General features: G+C 41.4%; 1 protein-coding gene across 1 annotated transcript in view; it reads left to right on the top strand.

Moving 5' to 3' along the window:
* LOC127003710 (uncharacterized) overlaps nucleotides 1-24,223 on the top strand; it is a 70,664-nt gene extending 46,441 nt beyond the window's left edge. The window contains exon 4 of the mRNA XM_050870645.1: nucleotides 10,356-24,223. Coding sequence (XP_050726602.1) covers nucleotides 10,356-12,530 — 2,175 coding nt within the window. The 3' untranslated portion in view covers nucleotides 12,531-24,223. The remainder of the gene's footprint in view (nucleotides 1-10,355) is intronic.
* Nucleotides 24,224-25,197: the final 974 nt, after the last annotated feature.

Here is a 25,197-nt window from a genome sequence, read left to right as displayed (position 1 = left end):
TTAGGTACTCACCCTTGTCCAGTAGGTACTCATTAATTTATAACTAAAAAACTACAACAGCTAGAAGAGTCTCCTTTGGATATTTTATTCATTCAACCTCCCTTTATATGTTAGTTTATTTGTTTTTGGTCATAGCGTTTTTCTGAAAACCTATTTTTTTTGCACATTATGCTAAAAAAAGGCCAGACTATTCGTCCTAGAACAACGATATGCATATCACTGGAAAGAGCTTGATTTGCGCTACAATGCTTAGGGATTAGATTTTCTATTTTCCATTTCATTCATCTACAATTAGTCTGTGAAAAAATTAATTTACCCGAAATTAGTCGTTGCAAATTTTGCACTAACTTTGTACGGCCCTAATTCGACTAATTAGAACTCATTCAAAAATTTGCCTCCTAAATCTTTTAGAGAAAATCAAGCCCTTTCCACTGATATATATATTTTTGTCATAGGATAAAATGTGTAGTCTGTTTTTAGGTTTAAGGAAAGTTTGTTTAGTTTCGCACTAATTTGGCTCTAATTCGATAACTAATTGCCCAATTCTAATGAAATTTTATGGGTACATACAGTGTAGGGTACCCTATAACTGTGCCACATTTCAGTTGAATCGGATAATAAATACGGAATTACTAATCGGCAACCAGCCGGTTCCCTTAATCAAGTGAAATGTATATTGCAGAGCTGGGATTCTGTAGAAAAAATCTACCACCGGTATCGGTAGTCGGTAGCGAGCCGCGTCCAATCGGTATCGGTAGATCGGTAGATTTTTCAGAAATCTACCGATCGGTATAGATTCGGTATCGGTAGATTAAAAAACTTTTTTAATGTAAAATAAAGTTTAAAAAAGGAAAATCACTTGAAAAGTTAAAAGCACAAAACGATTAAGTGCTGCTGCCGCGGCGGGTGGACTTAAAAACACTGCCACTTAAAACACTAGGCGATGAGGCTGAGCACGTTGTCGAGAGCGTAGGAGCTAGAGCGTAGGTGTAGGCTACTCGCGTCGGCAGGCCAAACAAGAGTGGGGCTCCCGCCAAAACTTTTGGCGGGAGCGAGAATCTGCTAGGTCGTGGCTGCCTCTGATTGGCTGAGAACGCCCAGAACGGCCGGTGATTGGCTAAGCGTGATGACGTCAAAGTAATACCTGGAATTTCCTGCTAACTGCTTCCCATAGATGCGCTCGAACGTGTTGAAACTTGTCCGTTTCATTTTGACGTGGTCTTCTTCTCTTAATTATTAACAAAAAATTCCCTATATAGCTTTTTCAATCTAAAGATACCGATTGACTGCCAATCATGCGATCGGTAGCGGTATTCGGTAGTTTCTTCAAAATACCGAATGATCGGTATCGGTAGCAGTAATCTACCGCCGGTAGTACCGATCCCAAATGTCAATCGGTAGTCCCAGCTCTGGTATATTGTAAAGGAAAAACTTTAGTTTTAGTGAATAAGAATATAGGACTTCCTTCAAACAAAATAGCAGTTATCACTTTACAATTTGAAGTGGGAGATAAGTATTTCCTTTATAGAAGTAGTAAATGCAAATCCATGAACACGGCCCCTGCACTCTGGATTTGGGGGTTCTAGTACAGCTAGCTCACATGCTCTGTGAGGATATGATAGTTCCGCGTAGTCTGGGACGACGAGAGTACCTACTGGACAACATGCACTGCGTACCTACTGGACAGCCAGTGGGGTAAGTTTGATGAGGTGGCACACAGACAGTTTTCACAGGACAGTGCTTCTTGTTCTCATATGCCATAGAGCTTGAGTTGTATTGCTGTGGATTGTGGCATACGTCTCTCTAGCAGTCATTTGAAAAAATGCGTACCTACTGGTCAAGTCTTGATTTCCTTGTCCAGTAGGTACGCACCTTTTTTCCAGTTTATAGATATGTACTGGAATAAAACCAACACCTATTTCTTGAAGTTTACCCTCCCAAATCAACCTGCAAAAAGGAAAAAGAAAAAAAAAATACACCGGAAACAAGGCAGACAACAAAAACGAAATTTGCAATCCTTAGCATTTCCCTAAGAAAACTACCACATTTCCTAATTGCATTCTTTTAGGGTACATAGTTTTTATGATATACATGTTATTTGTGGGATACTTCTGTATATGATGGAGGGATGGTTGAAGTATAATATGATATGAAGTTTGTTGATTTTGCTTTGGTCTTTTTTTGTGGGGACATTTTAAATGCCAAATGCGTGCACTGGACCACTGCATCCACTCTACTATATATATATATATATATATATATATATATATATATATATATATATATATATATATATATATATATATATATATATATATATATATATATATATATATATATATATATATATATATATATATATATATATATATATATATATATATATATATATATATATATATATATATATATATATATATATATATATATATATATATATATATATATATATATATATATATATATATATATATATATATATATATATATATATATATATATATATATATATATATATATATATATATATATATATATATATATATATATATATATATATATATATATATATATATATATAGGCCAGTAGAAAGAGACCGGAACCCAAACATATAAGGTAACAGCCAAATTTTTGCACAATTACCTACATGAGGGCATCAATTGAATTTAAAAAATTCAACAGGAATCAACCTTGGGGAAATATGTTTTCTTCTCACAAATTCAAAATGGCGGACAAATGGCTTCCGTAAATTATGAACAAGCATAGTTCTTATTATAGATATCACATAGATACCAAATTTATATCTCTATATATGTTATTATAGTATTTGAATACAACCTGATGAGATTTGAGTATATTCAGCTACCTTTTAGTAAGATTGAGTACGTTATACTGTTCCTTAATGTCAAAATTCTGTTATAAAATATATCTTTGAAGAAAAATGTGTTAAATGATGAATTTGCATTTCCCAGCTTAGTACAGTGATATACATGTCATTGACTACAGATCTAAATGCTATGGAAATCATATATTACATAACACAAATTCAAAATGGCAACAAAACACAACTGTCATTGTATACAATTAGATGACAGTAATCACGCTTATTGTGGCACAGAAGCACTCTAACACAGCATGTTAAGGCAGCACATATTTGATGTGTGACAATTGACAAAAACTCATATATCTCATCACATGTTCATTAGGGATCATACGTGCCAGAGATTTAAGCAGGTAAGCTGAATGCCTTGCCAAATCAACATAAACACAGATAGTCAGAAAGTGTCATTTGCTAAGTAACTAAGTGAGACATAACACTGTTTTTCAGTAGATGAATTCACACTTATGATTCCCCATCATCATCAGTCTCATCGGTGATTTGATATACTGGTGGAAGTTTTCACATTGGCCCTCGCACTTGCAATGAATGCTACACGGCAGACGTTTCTTAGCACAACTGCAGGATGCACACAGCTTCTTGCTACTCTTGCAAGAACAGCGAATTTCACGGAGCAGATCTGAGGGTGCAGGAGCCATATCCGTTATTATTGGGACCACAGAACCAGCCTCCAGCTTGAAACCATACTCCTCCTTGTTGAGGACTGTGCGTAGATTACGCCAGGTACTAACTTGGTGGTGGACTCAGGCAATGAAAGTAACATGCTCTACTGGTAGGAGGCATCCGTTCAATGGCTACATACTTTGGGGAGATCATGTAAGTAGCGAAGTTCATCCAAGGCTTTTGGTGCCTTAGATCCACCTTTGTAGAATGCTGCCACAAACTGTTCCCCAACACGATGCAGCTCCTTTGGTGAAGCACCTGTTTCACCAAATATGAGAATGTCTGATCTCAAACTTTGTGCCGACTGAAGAACTTTGAGGACTTTCACCTTTCCTATCCCAAACAGGGCTGATGTAGTGTCACAACCTGACATTGCATGTGCAAATGGTAAACACCTGCACATGTCTCTCCCTAGAGCTTCTTGGGCAACCTTTATAGAGATCACATGTGCTTTGGTCTGCAAACAAATATTGCTTGAATTGCTGGAGTGATACATCAGCAGAATCAATATATCTGTGTCATCAGCCAATACACATACGTTTGTGTGATCCTCAGCAAAGTCTAGTGCCTTGCGCACAATGACCACATCTGCATCACCCTCATCACCAGCATGTGTCACCTGGATACCAGCCTGTCTCAGATACATGCCTAGCAAGTTGACGAGGTTCTGCTTGTTACGCACGTTTGAAAGGAAGCCAGTCTTATTGGTGGGAACACTTGTCCTTGGTTCCACAACCATGTCAGGAAATGATGCCTGCTGAACACGACGGCGCTTCTGCTCACTGTCTTTGTTGTGCGACTTTGTAACTATCAAACACAACACACAATGGAACACTAGCTCTCTGATGTTGAATGACAGCACCAACATATGATTCACAGACAGAGTGCACTGTCCCAACCTTTGGCCATGCTAGACGATACAGGAGGGCACATCCATCTATCACAGTTGCTGCAGGCTGTTCAACAGGATGTTCAGTGATGTTAGGACTCATCTTCATTATGTGTTGTGCCAGTTGGGACTTCTGCGACTTTCTCATGCTTCCGTCATCTTGGAAAAGGGATGGTGCAACAGTTGCAAGCTCATATGTGAAAATGCTCTTATCAGGGGTCCATTGACATATGCAATGGACAGCAAACGTTGCTGCAGCTCAGCAGAAGACATACAGATATCCTCATTCTCGACACGGACAGGCTTCCTCATGACATTGAATGTGCGTGCCTGATCAGACCTCTTGAGTACTATGTCACCAAACCGTTTACCTGTCAGCTTATTGTGTATGTCAGTTCCAATCTGTTTGGCCTCATCTACATTGACACGGTCATCAGCAATCAGTCCAGATGAGATGTTTCTCAGTTCTGAGCTACCTGCACTGCTGAAGGGATTGTGACTGCGAAGAAATGACACAAACTTCTGCAGATCACCAAAGTCACGCTTACGACAACCGGGAGTCATTTCTCGGTGTTGTTCTGACCAGGTTCCAGTGGATGTTCCCGTAAGAGCTCTCAATGCATCACAATATTGTGCAGTGACATGGGCCGATAGCAACCACTTTGTTCTTGCTGCCTCTTTGTGAGTGATGTTAATAAGACCACCATGTGTCTTTCCTGCCCTCATGAGACACTGTTCTATAGTCATATCAGTCCATGTCCCACTCCAGAAGACTTGTTCATTCCGGTCTCATGAACATCAACCAAAGCTTTCCTGTCCTGGAGCTCAACTGGTTTGCTTTCAGATCCTGAACCTTTTGGCACAATTCCTGCAAAGCAATGCAGGATCCCGCATGTTCAGCTGGAACTTTCCTTGACATCAGGGCATCATAGAACTCCTTCAGAGACATAATGTCCTCAGAGTGCATCATGTCGACATCTGACTCGCCTGTCTCTGCCATGTCTGAACCAGCACTTACAGGTACAGATTCCTCTCCCTGTCTGCCATTGCTATCGTCCTGTGCTGTTTGTTCCTGAAGGTCACAAGGCAGCAGTTTTTGTTGCTCAATACACTCCTCATCATTGGCATCAATATCATCATCAGGCTCTTCCCTGGAGTCTACCAGGATCAGATGTAAGGCGGCATCTGCTAACAGGCAGGCTCGCAAGGCCTTTGTGTAGGCTTTGCCCTCTATCATCTTTGGGAGCGAATTCCGAGCATATACTGTTGTCCAGAGATCTTCCAACCCACTGCCTTCCATGAGCTTGCCAATGGCTCCAAGAAATGACATCAGCTGATGGAATCCACCCAGACGAATGTTGATCTTCTGAAACTCTGAGAGATTGTCTTGCTTAATTTTGTAAGCTTTCAGGTACAATGGTTGGTCCAAAGTTAGAGTTGCACAACACATTCCCATCTTCTTTGCCTGGCCAAGTACAAATGCCATTGTGCTGTAGACTGCCTCGTTTGTTTGTGGATTGAGTGGAATCATAGGGTTATATATTACTGCAGTGCTTTGGCAGGTGCCAACCTCAACCTTGGACATGAAGCCTTGCCAGTTTGGAGGATTGTGATGAAGCAGGCTTGAGCACAACCAGAGCGTATCCATATGTTCAAACCTAGTGATTGGGACCTGCACTGGATTGACTGCCTTTATGTTCACATCAGCCATTTTATTGGTGGCTGGCGGTTTGTAGGGACGAATGATGTCACCAAAATAACCAGCACTAACAATCTCTGCAGCTGTCACATTTCGGCGCTGGATGACCTCTCCTTTCTGATCAGTTGTACGGGGGGTCTGGCAGGTAATGACACCCATGACATGTGTTGTATCATGACCTGTTAGAGTGTCCTCGTTGTAATCAAAATTATCAGCCACCCATTGGCAAAACCCTTCACCTTCTGTTTGCTGAACCAGACCAGGGGGCAGATCATGGATAGATCGACCAACAACAGCTGCCTTCTCAAATGCTATGACCTGATCATACGACACACTTAATCCTAGTGATGACAGCACATCTAACAACACACGGGATCGAGTTTGCTGATGGATGAAAAGTCCAACTGACAGTAACAGAGGGGAAATATATGACTGCTTTCCAGATGCCTGCATTATAACGTGACAAAGGGACAGCTGTAGCAGTTTCTTTTTCATCTTTGCAGATTCAGTACGTGATTCAGTGAGCAAGCTTTTGGTTAGCTGCAGAAGACTTTGAGGCACATCATTTTCCAGACTATTGATATCAGTATCTGTAGGTGCAGGGTACACATCTGTCAGGAAGTCCATGCTTTGCATGCATTCACGTATCTGAGACCCCACATACTTTGCTTGCTTGATACATTCAGTGTCTTCATCAACATCCATTGCTGACTCGATGTATGATTCATGAAGGATAGATGCAGCCCTCTCTTTCAAGGTGACAACGTTAGCTCTGCCATCCACTTCTGCTATCGTTATTTGTTTGCCAAAATGTTCCAAGAGACGACGTTTGATGTGAACAGTGCTGTAGGGGTTAACACCTTTGGGTAGGTATGTTGAGAGTTTGTCCCTGAGATCACTAAGTGTGTGTTGCAAATGTCTCTGCTCTGCACTAAGCAGCCATGCACACATTTGACTAAATGCCTCATTGTTTGCCAAGTCTAGATTACGGATGCTATGTTCTGGTTGGGGCTTACTCTGGTTTCGAGTTTTCCCTGCTAAAACATCTGCATGCAATTACGATGGTATTTTGCTTCTAAAGCCCTGATGTCTCCAGCGAACAGCACCCTTGCTTTCACATTAATGGCAAGGTCGTCGTTCCTTTGGTCACATTTTTCATCAGGTTTTCTTGCAGGATACTAGTCTTACCCTTGCTCACCATCTCCACATTACTGATAGTAGAGCTGCGTTCAGGATGACGACGTGCACCTTCAAAATCAAGCTTTTGAGCACATATTAGGCAATGTGTTTGATAGTCAAACTGTGTCTCTTCAGATCTAAGAGATGTTGCTGGTGAATCTCTGCCAGCATCACCTGTCTTCTGTTCTCGGGAAATGTTCCTGGCAGCTGTGTAACTTTTGTAGCATTTGTCATGCACAAAATGATCACCTGGTACAGACAGTTCTTCGTACAAGGCTCCATCATTGCGCTTCTGAGATACTTGGATTAGTGAAGCACGCCCTTTAGGACCTAGGAATCTGCCACCACCACCAGCACTAGTACTACCACCACCAACTTTACTACACACTACACACATGTCACTTGATGATTCAGCCATGCTCAATTAGGGATGCGTACCTGAAACAAACAAAACATGCATGTCACTCCAGGACACCAAACTCACATACAGAAATTAATCAAGCATATTATTAATGTCATAGGCATCATATGTGATGAAAAAGATACTACACACACACACATCAGAACCAATATATAAATGGCCAAAAGTGTGTATCATGCATCTTGTTATGGGCTATGTACCGTACACTTTAAAACCCACCTGTACGATCCATGACACAGCCTACCCTCAAAAATTTATCGACACTGTGTAAACAAAACCTTCTCACAAATCAGACACTTGCACACATCATGTCTTAGTAACACCAAATTCCTACAAACCCTTATCATGTTAATCTCAAATACCTTATAAACATTATCACAAACAAATCTCACTTAACTTACAGCCACGCTGTTCCGGCTTCATCCGTGTTGACTCAGTCAGCTGACGGCCCATCAGGCAGTTTGCCAACACTGCCTCAACAAAGCGCTAGCTTGCTAACATAGCGTTTTATTGCATTTGTAATGCTACATGGACCAGTACAGGATATAAATAAATGTAGTTCAGCTGCAAATAGGGCTACATATCATTGCGCAGCTATGAAATAATGTAATTTTTAATGATGACCAGTGAACATAGGGTTTATTTTAGGCCATTTTTATACGATTTCAGGCTATTTTTGCATGAAACATTCCTTTGTTGTTGTATTAGTAATTTAACCCATGAGAATTGCATGAACTTAACACACTCACTCAGTTTTTGCAGGTTATTTCAGCTTGTTTAGTATTTTATATCACATTCTTTGTTTACGCTATTTTCTCATTTTTTTTGCGGAACGTATTATGCATGTCTACCAAAATCCAAGTTCCCCAAGGTTGATTAGTGTTGAATTTGTTCTGCTGGTTAAGGGACTAATATGAAGGTTTTACACAAAAGCTGGCTGTTATCTCAAATGTCTGGGTTAGGCCAAAAATCTGTTAATTTCTACTGACTAATATATATATATATATATATATATATATATATATATATATATATATATATATATATATATATATATATATATATATATATATATATATATATATATATATATATATATATATATATATATATATATATATATATATATATATATATATATATATATATATGTATATATCTATATATATCTATATATATATATATTACATATATATATATATATATATATATATATATATATATAAAATAGTATTATGTTGACAATCGGTATCTTGTTTCATTGATAACTGTCGTCTCGAGGCTTTTGTGCGTTTTAGCCGGGGAAAAATAAATTAATTTCGTTATTTTCCATTTCGTTCAGCAGGTGAATTAATTGCTTGTAAGGTACATGTTTATCTTTACACCTTCTTATAAGTATTTGTTGCATCATGAACACATTTTGTTTTACATGTACATACTATTTTATTGGCTTTTGCCAAAGATTCTAATGCACTCACGGCAAGGAACTGCTGCGTCCGAAGACAAAATTTTTACAGGAAATAAATTCTACATTGCCGCCCCTCAAAATTACAGTGCTCCATTATTACGTTTGATTATGTAACATAACAATGAAGTACTGTATTGCTGATGAAATATGCATAGGTACTTTTTGGGGGAGGGAGTACATAGTGAAAGAATATGTAAATTATGAAACATACATTACATAAATTAGGCTAAACATCACTTTTTTTTTCAGAAAACATGTTCATCATCATAAGTTATAAAGCAGAATGTATTCATATGCACAACTATAGGTATTGTACTACAAAATAAAGTACAGTTTCATGTACAAAATAAATCACAGAATATAAATATGTGGATGAAAAGAGAGTGCGGTGACGACGCGAAGGTCGGGAAGGTTAGTGGCGTGTGAGATGTGCGCACGAACGGCAGCTTGGCAGTGTAAGGGTTGATAGCCATTTTTGGTTGCGTTCATCTGATCAACCGTGCAGTTTGGATTTCTATCCCACCTGCGGAGAGATGTGTGGCTAACAAGTGAACCAAACTTGCCCCTGTTTATTTGTGTGAAAACAATGGCTGAGCAACCACTCAAAAATGAGAATAAGAAGGTGGCATTGTGAGTGTTATAATGAGTATAATATCATTTTGGTGGAAAAATTATGTGCAAAGAATGGTATAATAGGCATAAAATGTTGGTAGATCAGCCACCCAATAACCAGTTAGATTTATTTCCAGTAATTTTTCAGTTCAGCTACCAGGAGCAGGCATGATAGCAGAGGGATAGGTGTAAACGCATTCATCTTCATATACTTTGTTTAGTATTGAACTGAAATCGCTAAAATACAGTGAAGAATCCCAAATGAAGAATATTTTGATCATTTTGACTGCACAAACATCTAAAAGTATGGTAGGCCTGGAAGGAATTCATGAATGTGAAAATTTCTTCTATTTTAGCAGTAAGTTCATAATGAAGCTTTACTATCTTGACTTATTTTGTTACAATAAGGAAACAAAATATGGCAGTTATGTATGCTCATCATCTTTTAATAACAGTTAAATTATCATAAATATTTGTCAAAATCTATATTCTATTAGGTAAATAAAACTTTTCATGTGTTTCAGGTATCTGGAAGCATCTCATGTGAACCACCAGTCCAGTGTGCTTCATTAAACTTCTATGTTGGTGTTTTTGATGATACAGAAGCTAAAACAGTTTGGAAGCAAATTAATCCTAACCATCTGAAGAAAATTGTCGACAAAGAAGTTACCAAAGATTTTTATTTTGGTTTTCTTTTTCTAAAATGTACAAATGCATCCGAGGACAGCTTTGAAGAGCCTGCTTATTCAGAAGATTATGCAATAGAAAATTCTCAGTCGTACACTCAGCTTTTCCTATATCCAAGGAAATACATGAAAAGAAAAACTGATCCAGAATTGGGTAGGTTTCCTAATATAAATTTAGTAATGCTTGACTCGCTCTCTCGACCTCATTTTTACAGATCACTTCCAAAGACCATCAATTTTTTGGAGGATTTATATAGTGAAACTCATCGTAAAGTTTTTGACTTCCACTATTTCCAGGCAGTGAAACAAAGAACCTATGAAAATCTTGAAGCACTTTTTTCTGGTTATGTCAATACATCAGAGATTCCATTTGGAACCTATGATATTCCAAGGAGACCACTTCCTGTATCTCATCTTTTGAAGCACTACAAGGAAAAAGGCTACAGAACACTTTGGCTAGAGGATCTGTGTTGGAATTGGGAATGGGGATTAGTTAAAGATTTAAGAGTCATAAATAATTCTGACAGTTACCCCTCATGGAAAACATTTAAGAAAGCATTTAAGAATGCAAACATTGATTCCATTGATGTTACCTTGGCAAGTTGTGACATACTTGAAGCAAATGGAAAAAAAGACCCATTTCACAATTTACCTGCTGTGTGCTTTAATGGGAGGTATCATCATGAATATTTGCTGGAATACCTGAAGTTGTACCAAGAGGATGCACAGAAAATAAATCAGCCATTATTTACATACACAGTTACTGATGTTGCACATGATGAAACAGGATTACGAGTCCAAACTTTAGATGATTCACTTGCCAAATACTTGAGGTTTACCACAGAGTTGAAAAGTACAATTACCATTCTTTTTTCTGATCATGGCAGCACCTATGGTAAATTCATTCAGGAAAGTCCAGAAGCACATGTTGAAACTTTTAATCCATTCTTGTTCCTAATAATTCCAAAAAATGTTCAAAATACTTTAGGTGTTTCTCAGATAAAGAAACTGAAAAACAATGAGAAAAACTTAGTCAGCTTGATTGATGTACACAACATGCTACTTCAGCTGATTGGAAAGGAAAGCAGAATTCAAGATGCAGACTTTACTGAAAAATACACCATCCCAGGAGGCCTTTTAAGTAGTATTTCTACACAGAGAACTTGCTGGGATATTCCTCTTCTTCAGCCAAACATCTGTATATGTAAAGACTTTGAAACACCAGTACAACCAAATGAATTTCACATGGCACTTGCAGATTTTGGTATAGGTGTTTTAAATAATATGATCTTGCAGCAGCATAAAAAAGATGGAGGTTTTGGGTTTGGTAACTGCAGACCCTTAAAGGCCTATGAGATACGAAAGGTACTTGAAGTGCGATTTTCTGTATACCTCATTAGATATAAGATTGATGTCATTGTATATGGGTTTGAAGAAAGGAATACTGAAGAAAAGGAAATCTTCTTTCTCACAGTAGAGTCTAATACCAACAAAAATGCCTTACGTCTTGTATCTTATGAGCGTATGAGCCTATATGGGATCTACTCAAGTTGTAGGGATCCACATGTTGAATTAAAATTGTGTGTATGTAACACTAAGATTCAAAAGAAAAGTGGATTAGTTAATTATGTGATATTTGGTAGTTTCATTGAAAAGTTTTTCTTAAGAAATGAAAAGAGTTATTCTCCTACTGTAAGCGATTTGCTCTCTCAGCCAGTGTTTGGCAAAAAGCCCAAAATAGATTTTTCTTACCCAAATGACAATCCTTGTCTTTTCACATTTATTTACAGTTATAAATCAGGGATAGTTCTGTATGTTGCTAATTTTTGTACAATAAATTATAAACTAGAACTCATCATAGAAGCAGAAAATCTTAACTTATCTGAGACAAAAAATCCTTGCTACACACTGCAGCCTTCTGATATTACAATGATGGTTGCTGCAACTGTGGCTAATCCTAAGACAACTTGGCACTGGAGTCATAAAGTCAGAATGCAAGGTGTTTCTTATTAGAATACAGTAAAGTCTCACACTTGGTGTGGTCAGATTTGGCGAATTCACATTTGGTGAGATAAATCAATCGCTACCCTAATTCTCATTTGGCAACCATATTCTCCCATTTGGGGATTATCCCCCCCCCCTCCCCAAGCAAACATTAAATTGTGTTTAGCAACCTTAGTCTTGCAGTTGATAATTGTTTCCCCCTAGGATATGTATGCTTGCTAACTGTCAATGCTGTATTGCTTTACCAAGAGATTATCAGTGTTAAGGGGGGCGACTAAGGGGGGTCCTCCTGCTCATATGGTACGTCCAATAGCTTTGAAATCTTAGTATATTATTTGTTTCTGTAAATATATGACATTCTGTGAATTTCATGAAATTTGGGTGAAGTACAGGGGAGACTCAAATAGAGTGTAATTTTTTTTTTTTTTTTTTTTTTTGTTGTTGTTGTTGTTTCACAGACTTTATTTTTCAGTTAATCACTGTGAAAAAAAAAAACATAGGAACTTTGTTTACATATCTACATTTTTTATTTATAAAACTGTGATATGTTGTTTTGTCTTCAAACAAAAAAAAAAATCAGTTTTTTTCACTTACAATTTTCTCTACTCTGTGTCCCGTTTTCTTTTTACATTTTTGAAATTTCATAAATACAAAAAATTGCCCTTTAGTTGTAGTTTTAGTTGGTACCAAACAAAAGTCGGACAGACTTTTACCTGATTTTGTGAAATTTTTTGGTGTAAAAAACTACTTTCCGAGATATTGGCTCCTAAAGATATTTTTCCATTTTATCCATGTCTTGCCATTTGTATTTATCTGATTGGCATAAAATTTTCACATATAACTGTGTATACCTTGTTGACTTGCTGGAGAATGCTATGGTATCTGGTCCCCCTTTATAAAAAAGTATTACTCACTCGCGGGTGAGGGTGTCAGAAGGCACCACCTTCCTCATTGTTGAAGAGGTTACGGTCAAGGCATTCCTGCACGACCGTACTGGGCACTTCTGTCTCGCGATGAGTGTCTGTAGCTGGGAAAGTGACACGGTGATGAAAGTTTTGCTTGTATCAGGAGGAGGAGGGTTCAACTGAACACCTCTGTGCAGAATTTGTTGTTGGAGCTGCAGTGATGTTTCATGTGGCAATGATTCTGCAGCTGGTGGTGATGTAGGTGGTGGTGGAATAGGTGGTGATGAAGCAGGTGGTGGTGGAGAAGGGCGTGATGAGGTACTCGGTGTAGGGAGTGGCGAATCAGCTGGTGGTGGAGCAGGTGGTGGTGGTGATGAGCAGTGGGTGAGTGTTTCAGGATCACGACTCGCTTCACAAGCTCCAAAACTGCTCCCTTCCTGGTCTTGGCCACTCCATCTTGTTCAATAAGCCTTCTTCATGTTGATGGCTCTCTTACTACTCAACTTGCGTTTGTACGTCATTTCTAAAGACCTTTATTTGGCTGGAGTACAAACGAACAGGTTGCATGCCCTTCCCCGTTGTTGTCAGGGTAGGGACTGCATGGCTCCGCCACACTCCTCTCCTCAACTCACACCCTCCCTGCGATCCGGCACGAGAGGAATGACAGATGACAAAATTTACGAAAAAAAATAATATTCTAATGCAAAATTTACGTACATACAAGCACTGAATGATACAGCGTGTGTTGGCTCGCGAGTCAGGCTATGATGCAATAGCACGGGCCATTTAAATATGGCTTCCAGGGGTGAGGGGCTTTAATTTTACGAAAACAAACCTCACCACATGACAATTTTGGCTATCCCGGCCATGCTGAGCGAAAAAAACGTATTTGTCCGATTTTAAATATATTCGTAAAAAAAATACCCTTAGTCGCCCCCCTTAAACATTTATGATTCCAGTTTTCAGCAGCTTGGCCACAAGTTGATGATGTCAAGCCAGCTGATGAAACAGTTGTGAGTGAAACCATCACATGTGATAACTTTGTGTGTGCTCCACCTCTCACTCCTGCCAGTGTAGCCCACTGCCATCTACTAAGTGTGGTATTTCGTCCAAGGCCTCTCCAACTACTAGAAGGAGCAATGGGGACGATGAGGACAAAGATGAGCTTCAGAATAGAAGAAAAAATGAGCCAAAATCCAAGGATCGTGTTGGAAAGAAATTTGGTAAACTTTCAGCAAAGGTCATCCACCAATTCTGAATTCCGAATTTCTTTGATCTCCATCCCCCATTCAGTGTGGTGCCCAGAAGGGGCAGGTACTAGTAGCCTGGTGGCACTCCCACCTCCACCCTGGCCCTGGCACCCACCCAATCCCCTCCACCACCATCCTGCCCTCTCCTCCCATGAACAGCAAAAGGTGAGACTCATTCACATTGCTGGTTGCATTATTAACCCGTTCCATCTGTGATGCAGACGTCAGCGTCACAGTATTGGAAAGGGTCAAGAGGAAATGGAAGAGGATTAATCCCCTTCTAAACCTCTCAATCCTCCTCTAAATTCGTCTTAATCCTCTTCCATTTTCTCTTAAGAGGTTTAGAAGAGGATTAAGAGAAAATGGAAGAGGATTAAGAGGCTTAGAAGAGGACTAACCCTTACCATACGGTGACGCCGTCGGACGCCAGTGTCTGTGTCGCCGGAGTGAAGGGGTTAACACCCTCAACCGCCTCATCATTACTATCACTCACCATTGGACACACAAGATGAATGGTGGTGACCCATGCCTAAAACTCACCCCCAAAACCAGTAATCTCTGCGAGGCAGATGGGGCAATGAGAGCAGTAGCTGCTGCAGGCGGGGTGGCAGTCTTCCAATGCTGCTTACCTGCGAGGGCTCAAGTGCTCATTCCCTCCTCACCTCCATGCACCCTGAGGACAAAACTCTCACCCTTGGTGAGCCCTGATTTGCTTGCTAATGACTTGTGACATTTGTCTTGCAGAAGTCACTAGCTTTGGTGACATACCAAAGAGTTAGGCTGCTCTTACACTATCCAGTCGCTCACCGTATCCATCAACAGTTCAGTGATAGTCTGGAATCATGAGCCTTTCACACTATCCAGCTTCTCGCCGTAGACAGCCTCCCTGCCTAGATAGAATTTCACCAGCTTGTTCCTTGCAATGGAAGATGGATCACAGGCAGCATCTGAAAGTTCTTTACTTCTTGCATATGGGGAAGAGGAAAAGGCAGTGCAGAATCCACTGGATACAACCTCTCAATGAACAAAGAGATACTCAGGAAGCATGAGAAAGGATGATGTTAAATTCTTCAACTACTTTCATATGTCCATGAAGTGTTTTGATGTCCATGAAGTGTTTTGATAGAGCCTATATGATAACATCAAATTGTACAGTACACTTCCCTTCATGGTGAGGCAGCCAGATTCAACTCTTGTAATCCTCTAGCATCTTGTTCCAAGTATTGATCGCTTTTCAACAAGAGATATGAGTTGGTCAAAGTCTATACTGTCCTCAATCTCCATGCTGATGGCAAATAAATCAGTGGAATAGTGTGGGATAGCTAGTGCCATGGGAGTATGCAGTGCAGTGAGGCATCTGGTATGCATCTGGCACTGGGATGCTAGCCTCACATGCATGTGCCATGTGAAAGGCTCCATATGAATATTCAATCAACTAAAGCTCATAGCGCCGGAGTGCATGGGGCCATAGGTGAGGAACCATATAACGTGAAGCTGCTGTTAAAGTTAAACCTTTTGGGGCAAATCCTCTACACAGACCATTGCCATTCATCCAAGTATCCGACAGTGACTGATGGTTACGATGAGGTAACATAGGATGTTGATGAAGCACTCAACAAGGTGAATGAGCCTGACTTGCTGTTAATGGGAGAAAAGAGAGGAGGGACAGCAGGGGAAAATAGGCTGGTGCACAAAGAGATGGGAGCAACAGTGGGAGCGCCACTTTGTGGCCAGCACTCGCCTCTCCCACACAATACGCCAAAGGACAAAGATCAAAGACATTATTGTTGCTCATGCAGACGAGTGGAAGGAAGGTGAAACACAAACTGCATCCAAGCTGTATATTGATCCCCACACACAATTAAGGAGGTGTCACACTGGCTGTTTTCCTCCAACCATTGGGACTATGGGCAACTGTGGTTGTCCGTACACCCAACCGGGAGCGAGTTGTCGGTTGTCAGTACGAGCAACTGCGTGGCTGTATGTAAACAAACAAATGACGGCAGTGGCTGAGGAGTGAGAAGCAGTGGAAGATGGCCTACCAAGAGACTTCTAAAAGTGGACTGAGAGCTGTTTTGTTTACTACCTATTTAATTGAGAAGATAAGAGAACACCCCATGCTGTGGGAGCACAGTTCAAATAACTTTTTTTCTCCATTCTATGAAAATTGTAGGACTCCCAGTCTTCACAACACAGTTCTCTGACGATTTTTTATTTTATTTTTATTTTTTTATTTTTTTTACAACAAAGGAGGCAGCTCAAAGGCACAAAAAAAAGGAAACAATAATAAAAAAAAAGCCCGCTACTCACTGCTCCTAAAAAAGAATCAGAAGAGGTGGCCGAAAGAGAGGTCAATTTCGGGAGGAGAGGTGTCCTGATACCCTTCTCTTGAAAGAGTTCAAGTCGTAGGCAGGAGGAAATACAGATGAAGGAAGATTGTTCCAGAGTTTACCAGCGTGAGGGATAAAAGAGTGAAGATGCTGGTTAACTCTTGCATAAGGGGTTTGGACAGTATAGGGATGAGCATGAGTAGAAAGTCGTGTGCATCGGGGCCGCGGGAGGGGGGGAGGTATGCAGTTAGTAAGTTCAGAAGAGCAGTCAGTGTGGAAACATCGATAGAAGATAGAAAGAGAGGCAACATTGCGATGGAATTTAAGAGGTAGAAGACTATCAGTAGGAGGAGGAGAGCTGATGAGACGAAGAGCCTTAGACTCCACTCTGTCCAGAAGAGCTGTGTGAGTGGAGCCCCCCCAACACGTGAGATGCATACTCCATACGAGGGTGGACAAGGCCCTTGTATAGGATACCAACTGCGTGGGGGAGAAGAACTGGCGGAGACGATACAGAACGCCCAAGCTCGAGGAAGCTGATTTAGCAAGAGAGGAGATGTGAAGTTTCCAGTTGAGATTTTGAGTAAAGGATAGACCGAGGATGTTTAGTGTTGAAGATGGTGATAGCTGAGTGTTGTCAAAGAATAGGGGATAGGTGTTTGGAAGATTGTGTCGAGTTGATAGGTGGAGAAATTGAGTTTTTGAGGCATTGAAGGACACAAGGTTCCTTCTGCCCCAATCGGAAATGATAGCAAGGTCTGAGGTTAAGCGTTCTGCAGCCTCCAGTCTGGAGTCGTGTACTTCCTGTTGAGAGGGTCTTCTATTGAAAGAAGTTGAATAATGCAGAGTGGAGTCGTCGGCGTATGAGTGGACAGGACAGTTTGTTATGGAAAGAAGATCATTGATGAATAACAGGAAGAGAGTGGGTGATAGGACAGAGCCCTGTGGAACACCACTGTTGATAGGTTTAGGGGAAGAACAGTGACCGTCTACCACCGCAGAGATAGAACGGCCGGAAAGGAAACTGGAGGTAAAGGAACAGAGAGAGGGATAGAATCCGGAAGAGGGCAGTTTAGAAAGCAAAGACTTTTGCCAGACTCTATCGAAGAGAGCAAGAAGATCGCCAGTAGAACGCCCCTTGCGGAACCCATGCTGGCGATCAGATAGAAGGTTAGAAGTGGAAAGGTGCTTTTGAATCTTCCGGTTAAGGATTGATTCAAAAGCTTTAGATAGACAGGAAAGTAAAGCTATAGGGCGGTAGTTTGAGGGATTGGAACGGTCACCCTTCTTAGGCACAGGCTGTACAAAGGCATACTTCCAGCAGGAAGGAAAGGTAGATGTTGATAGGCAGAGACGAAAGAGTTTGACCAGGCAGGGTGTCAGCACGGAAGCACAGTTTTTAAGGACAATAGGAGGCACTCCATCAGGTCCATAAGCCTTCTGAGAGTTGAGGCCAGAGAGGGCATAGAAAACATCATTTGGAAGAACCTTAATAACAGGCATAAAGAAGTCAGAGGGGGGATGAGTAGGAGGAATATGCCCAGAATCGTCCAAGGTGGAGTTCTTTCAGAAAGTTTGAGTGAAGAGTTCAGCCTTAGAGACAGATGAGACGGCAGTGCTGCCGTCAGGGTTAAGGAGAGGAGGGAAAGAGGAAGAAGTGAAATTGGAGATATTTTTGGCTAGATGCCAGAAGTCATGGGAAGAATTAGAAGAAGCAAGGTGTTGACATTTTCTATTGATAAAAGAAGTTTTGGTAAGTCAGAGAATAGATTTGGCACGATTCCGGGCTGAAATGTAAAGGTCATGGTTAGCGGGAGTTCGAAGGCTCTGGAACCTTTTGTGAGCTGCCTCTCTATCTTTAATAGCACGAGAACAAGCATGATTAAACCAAGGCTTTTTAGCATGAGGAGTAGAGAAAGAAAGTGGAATGTAGGCCTCCATTCCAGAGACAGTCACTTCTGAGATGTGCTGGGCACACACAGAAGGGTCTCTCTCCTGGAAGCAGTAATCATTCCATGGGAAATCGGAAAAGTACATCCTCAGATCGTCCCACCGAGCTGAAGCAAAATGCCAGAAGCATCGCCACTTCGGTGGGTCCAGAGAATGTACAGGAGCGATAGGACAGGAAACAGAAATAAGGTTATAATTGGAGGAGCCCAATGGAGAGAACAGTTTGACAGAGTAAGCAGAAGGATTAGAGGTAAGGAAGAGATCTAGAATGTTGGGCCTGTCTCCAAGACGGTCGGGAATACGTGTAGGGTGCTGAACCAACTACTCTAGGTCGTTGAGGAGAGCAAAGTTGTAGGCTTGTTCACCAGGCTGGTCAGTGAAAGAGGATGAAAGCCAAAGCTGGTGGTGAACACTGAAATCTCCCAAGATGGAGATTTCAGCGAAGGGAGAGTGAGTCAAGATGTGCTCCACTTTAGAATTCAAATAGTCAAAGAATTTTACATAGTTAGTAGAGTTAGGTGAGAGATAAACAGCACAGATGTATTTAGTAATAGAATAACAATGAAGTCTTAGCTAGATGGTGGAAAATTCAGAAGAGTCTATGTCGTAGGCATGAGAGCAAGTGATGTCGTTGCGCACGTAGGCGCAACATCCAGCTTTGGATTGAAATTTAGGATAGAGATAGTAGGGGGGAACAGAGTAGATGTTGCTGTCAGTAGCCTCAGAAACCTGTGTTTCGGTGAGGAAGAGAAAATGAGGTTTAGAGAAGGAGAGATGGTGTTCCACAGAATGAAAATTAGAACGAAGACCGCGAATGTTGCAAAAATTGATAAAGAGGAGGTTCGAGGAGTTATCAGGACACCTTTCAAGTCGGCAGCCAGAAGGGGAGTTCTCCCTGTGGGAATTTATGGTCCCCCCCCCCAGGCGGGGACTCCGAGGCAGTGCTGTTTTTCGCCATATTGAATTTTGAATTTTGGGAAAAGGTGTGTGTTGTGTGAATGTAGTGTGGTGTAGAAAGAGAGAGGAACTGTCTTTTGAGAGCATGCTGAACTGCTCTCTGGTGTTGATGAGACAAAAGGGAAACGGTTAGTGAGGACATGGGAAGGGTCTTTGAAGGGCTTCAGCACCCTCCTCACTTCCCATATATCCTCACCAGGAGTAGCTCATGCCCGTTCGGTAGGTGTCTTCCTACCTCCTCCTACTAGTAAGCACCCTTGTTCTCCTGTCTTTGAAGCCTTGATCGTGCCCACAATCGCTTCTTCCTTCCATTTAATTGCAGCAGTAAGTTTATAACTTGGGCAACGGCAGCACAAGCCGCAACACCCCTTACATTAGCAGATGGTGCCATGTTGATACAGGGTGACTGCTTTGTTTACGTTGTGGATAATACGGGTAGCTGACCTTGGTCATGTGTGATGCAGACCCGGAAAAATTAGAGTTGCTGGTTTCCCGTACCGCCAACGCTGTTGGAGGAAAAAGGCCCAGTGTGACACCAGCTTTGGGTAGCAGGAACAAATGGGGGTGGCAGGACCAAGCGGTGTTGGCAGGAACAAGGTGGTGGTAGCAGATGCAGAAGTAGAGTGGTGCTTGGCTAGTTCCATGAAGTGATGCAAACTTCACAACAGCTAGCAGTTCCTTCCTTGTGATGCAATAGTTCCTCTCATGTGAACTAAATTTTTGGCTGTAGAAGGCTACCACATACTCCTAACAGTCTTTTTCCTGAGAGAGCACCGTCCCAATGCCCTCGTTGCTCGTGTCACAGTCCCCCCCCCAAAAAAAAAGTACAATTTCCCCATAGAAATATATAGACTACACTTGGAATGAAATAGAAGAACTGGTGGAGGCAGAATGTAGACACATGGACAAATATAGATATGGAAGCAGGAGAGCACGAGCTTAACTCAGACCCTATATACTACAACTAGGTAAACACACATACATGTGTGTGTTTGTCACTCAGCCGATCCACGTGTTTATGTGGGCGTAGTTAGCTTTTTTTTTTTTTTTTTTTTCTACGGCCTATAGCACTGATAGGCTTTCTTTAGGGGCCTGGTGGTTGGCCCAACCCAGTCATGTGTTTAAAGTGGTGCCATCTATTCTTGGCTCATGCTTAGGGTGACCACCCGTCCCTTAACCCTTTCGCGCCGGATGTTCAAAAAGCCCGCCTGGCTGATATACGGCATGCACGGCCGCATGCGGGAAACCTGAGCCGGCATGTATCTGCTTGTCGCCTCCGTATATTATGCTGCTAAAAGCCCTCATTACATGTATCCCGTATTTGCAAAGCAGCACATACGACGAGTCAACATATACCTGCTATGCATAATATAAATTGTGTCAACGCGAAATAAAAAAAAAAGCGAAATAAAGAAAGGGGAGAAAGGGGCAAGGGGGAAAGAAATAGAGAAAGCAGATGATTGTGTAGAGGAGGAAGAATGTCGAGAAATTATCAGCAAATACAACTCTGTTATTATCAGTCAGAGAGCTGCCAGATACTCCTTTGTCATCACAGACAATGTATGTGTGTACGTGTGTGTGTGAGAGAGAGAGAGAGAGAGAGAGAGAGAGAGAGAGAGAGAGAGAGATAGGCAAGGAGTGGTGGTGTTGGCATCTTGGTGTCTGAGAGAGAGAGAGAGAGAGAGAGAGAGAGAGAGAGAGAGAGAGAGAGAGAGAGAGAGAGAGAGGTGGGCGAGACGCACAGTTGCCGGATTATCGTACTCAGAGCCTCGTATTTACCTATTTCTGAGCCATAGCAATTGTCAAAAGACACCAATAATTAATTATTTTATCGATACCTATTTATATAGGCAGTTATTGGGGTCGAGGAGGCAGTTTTTGGGTCTGAAATCAGCAAAAATAGGAGGCTGAATACGGCAATCTGGCAACGTTGGCGAGACGTGATGGTGTCGGCACCTCGGTGTCTGAGAGAGAGAGAGAGAGAGAGAGAGAGAGAGAGAGAGAGAGAGAGAGAGAGAGAGAGAGAGAGAGACTTCCTAATTTTAGACACAAGGCGGGAAGAAGGCGGTGCATACTGTAGCTATTTTTTTGTGATTGGTGGGAACAAGGATGGTGGGAGGAGCAATAGGATTTCAAGGACAGCATACGGCGTCTTTACTTAGTAACCAACACAAAGTACGGGACAACTCAATAGAAGAAGAAACAGAATAGAAATATGACGCCTACGTAGGCGTCATCGTATTGAAAGGGTTAAAATACGGAACCATTTCATATTGGAGAATGAAATGGTGCGTTCCATTTTGAACCAATACGAAACGGCATTTGTTCCGTATTTGTCTGTCTGAATGGGCAAAGGAGATAAAATTCAGCATTTTAAAGCTTTAGGCTGCGTTTACACCAAGTGAGTCGCATCGCGTTGCATCATGACGTATCATGAATCGCCACCCCAGTTATAACACTGACTTATATGGGTTTTTGAAATAAACCATTTACACCGGATGTGTCGTGTCACGTCACGTTGCGCCGCATCGCGTCGCGTCACGTCGAGTCACATATAGGGCTGGACCTATTTTTGATGTCAGTCACAGCAAGTCTGCCGTGGTGTGTTCAAGCATGCTGGTGGAACTCCTAATCAACTTAGTTCAAGAGCCCCCAGCTATATATGATTCCAGTGACCCTAACCACCGGGATCGTGATGTCTTTGCTGCTTTATGGAAATAAGTTTTCAGTTTTACGTATCATCCTGAAGCATGCACACCACTCACTCAACCATTCATACATATGTACATACAATGCACACAGTGTTAAGACTGGGGCCTATCACAAAGCTATGTTAGTAGGACAAGGGACAAGGGGGAGTGGGTATATTCATATACTTAATATGTATATTTTCAATATTTGTAAATAACAATGTACACCTTTCATATAGCATCCGTTACGTTTAATCATACTCAAGCATACACCAAGAAATTATACACGTCACCAAAAACATGAAGTAAATCATAACACGCTGATCCCTTCTGGGAGGAAAGCGGCTCACGAACACCAACTTAAGTATGATAAAAAAAAAAGATAAAAAAAAGAAAACAGAAGAAAAACAACAGCAAGAAAAGAACTAAAAAGAAAAGAAAAAGAAAAGGATTTGAAAAATGCCAATAGAAAATAAAAGAAAAAGAGTAAAAGACCAATGGAAAACAAAATAAATAAGATAAATTAATAAAAAAAGAAAAAAAAAAGAAAACATGCATCCATTCTCCATGAAATCAAATGGGTGATTGAGTACTGACTTGACTCATGTTGATGCAGTCGGTGTAAACGGAATTGCGTCAATATGAATCGCCTAAAATGACTTGACGTGACTCGACTCGACACGACTCGCTTGGTGTAAACGCGGCCTTAGTGATGGCCTTTTTCGGTTAATCTAAAAAATCAGGCTGTAAAAGTATGTGTTTGTCAAGGGTCGTCCTGAAATACATGTACAGTACATGAACCCCCTTCCTCCTGCCTCCACAAGCAGCAGGCAACAGCTGTCAAGGCAGGGCAGGCTACAGAAATTTTAGGCTTGCCACCTCTCCTTTAAAATACAGATTCATTCCGTATTGGAGAGCGAGATGTTCCTTATTTTTCTGATCTCAAGGTGGCAACCCTACGAGTCATGTTGCACCCCTGGGGCTCATTCTTGATTCATTTGGACAGTTCTTCTAGGGTCCGGGTTGATAGGTGGTCTTCATTACAGCATGTAGGTAGTCTTAGGTGACTGAAAAATTCTAGGTGGTAGCGGCGAATTCGAACCCACATCGTACAGGACGCGGTGAATGCAGGGCCCACATGCTAACCACTCAGCCACTGCCTCCCCCTTGGACAGCGCATGTGCAGTTGATGCGAGAATTCCAGCACAGAGTGGAAACCTGGGCACACTACACCGGGGAGAGTGACTAATGAGGTCCGCTGGGCTCCAAGGGCTATGTTGTAATCATAAGACTGGACCTGGCAGTTTTGGTTTGCTCTTGGACTTTTTCTTTCAAAATAATATTACACCACACTCAGCCCTCTAACACCAGGCTGAAACGCACACCTCCAGGCAGGCAGGCGGCGTAGATAACACGGGGTATAGTCCATTTCATTCGGGAGGCCCTGCTCGCAGCTGAGCCCAACTTTGCATCCGAGGTCTCTGATTGACCCGTGAGCCAGCGCGTCTGTAATTGGTCCGTCGCTTCGTCCTCCCTCTTGAACTTGAAGTCCAGAGTCACCCAGTGGTCCACTGACAGTGTAGTGGCTGTAGCCTTTAGATCAGCGTTCTCCCGTGCAATTCTGCCGAGAATAGAAAAAATAAAAAAAAGGGGGAGACTTTGTTGCTTCACTTTCTCACCTCATTCAGTGTCGCACTCATATTGCCCCCCCAAAAAACCTGCCTCTCATTCGCATCCTCCAGGCAGTCCCTAAGAATTCTTTCACATTCTCAGCCACACCTTCCCCTCACTCAGTCCCATTTGCCTGTCAGTACTACTTTCTCTCATCTCACTCCATTCCTCCACTCCTATTTCTTCCACCACAATTCTTAATACCTCGATCTAGTCTTGCCTGGTCCTACCCCACACATTCCAGCAGCAAGTGTTCCACAGTTTCATCCACGCCTCTCACACATCATGCACAGCTTGCTTCCACCATTTTTCCATCTGTACACCCTACTGTTCACCTCTAAGGACTTGGTGGTCCAAGCTCTACACAGCAGTCCTTCCATAGCTACCATCATAGAAACTAACATACCTTGGCTGGTCCTTCTCGATCCCTGCATCATTCCAATTAAGGTTAGCTTTTCCCTGTCATTCTTCTTTTACATTCTTCCTTTCCTCTCTTGCAATTTCACATGCCTGTTTATTTGTTGCACACCTTCATCCCTCTGAACACCTCTCTCAAACATTCCCAGTGCTCTTGCCCACATTTCCACTTTGATGGAGTCTTTCATCCATTCTCTGTAGCCTGACTCTGTACCTTAACCCTGCCTTGGCTATCCTCTCCCTGAAGAAGCTCCATCCCATATCCCTCATAATTGCTTCCACTTCCACATACTTATTGGCTCCTAAGGCTAGTCTACCTGCCTTGTTTTATACATTTCACTCTCATAATCAGGATCATAAGCTAATAACTAAAGAAGTGGCGGACACTCCCCATAAAGGCTAATTCTTCTTGCACTAAAACATTAAGATTTCAAACAGTTAACAAAATAAACTTTTTTGTCATTATCAGTCACAACTCACTCAACCCAATTTTACTCCCTCATATG

Source organism: Eriocheir sinensis, chromosome 26 (assembly GCF_024679095.1).
Source record: "Eriocheir sinensis breed Jianghai 21 chromosome 26, ASM2467909v1, whole genome shotgun sequence".
NCBI lineage: Eukaryota > Metazoa > Arthropoda > Malacostraca > Decapoda > Varunidae > Eriocheir > Eriocheir sinensis.
The sequence above is the reverse complement of the archived record's forward strand: the minus strand, read 5'-3'. Positions and strand labels throughout refer to the sequence as shown.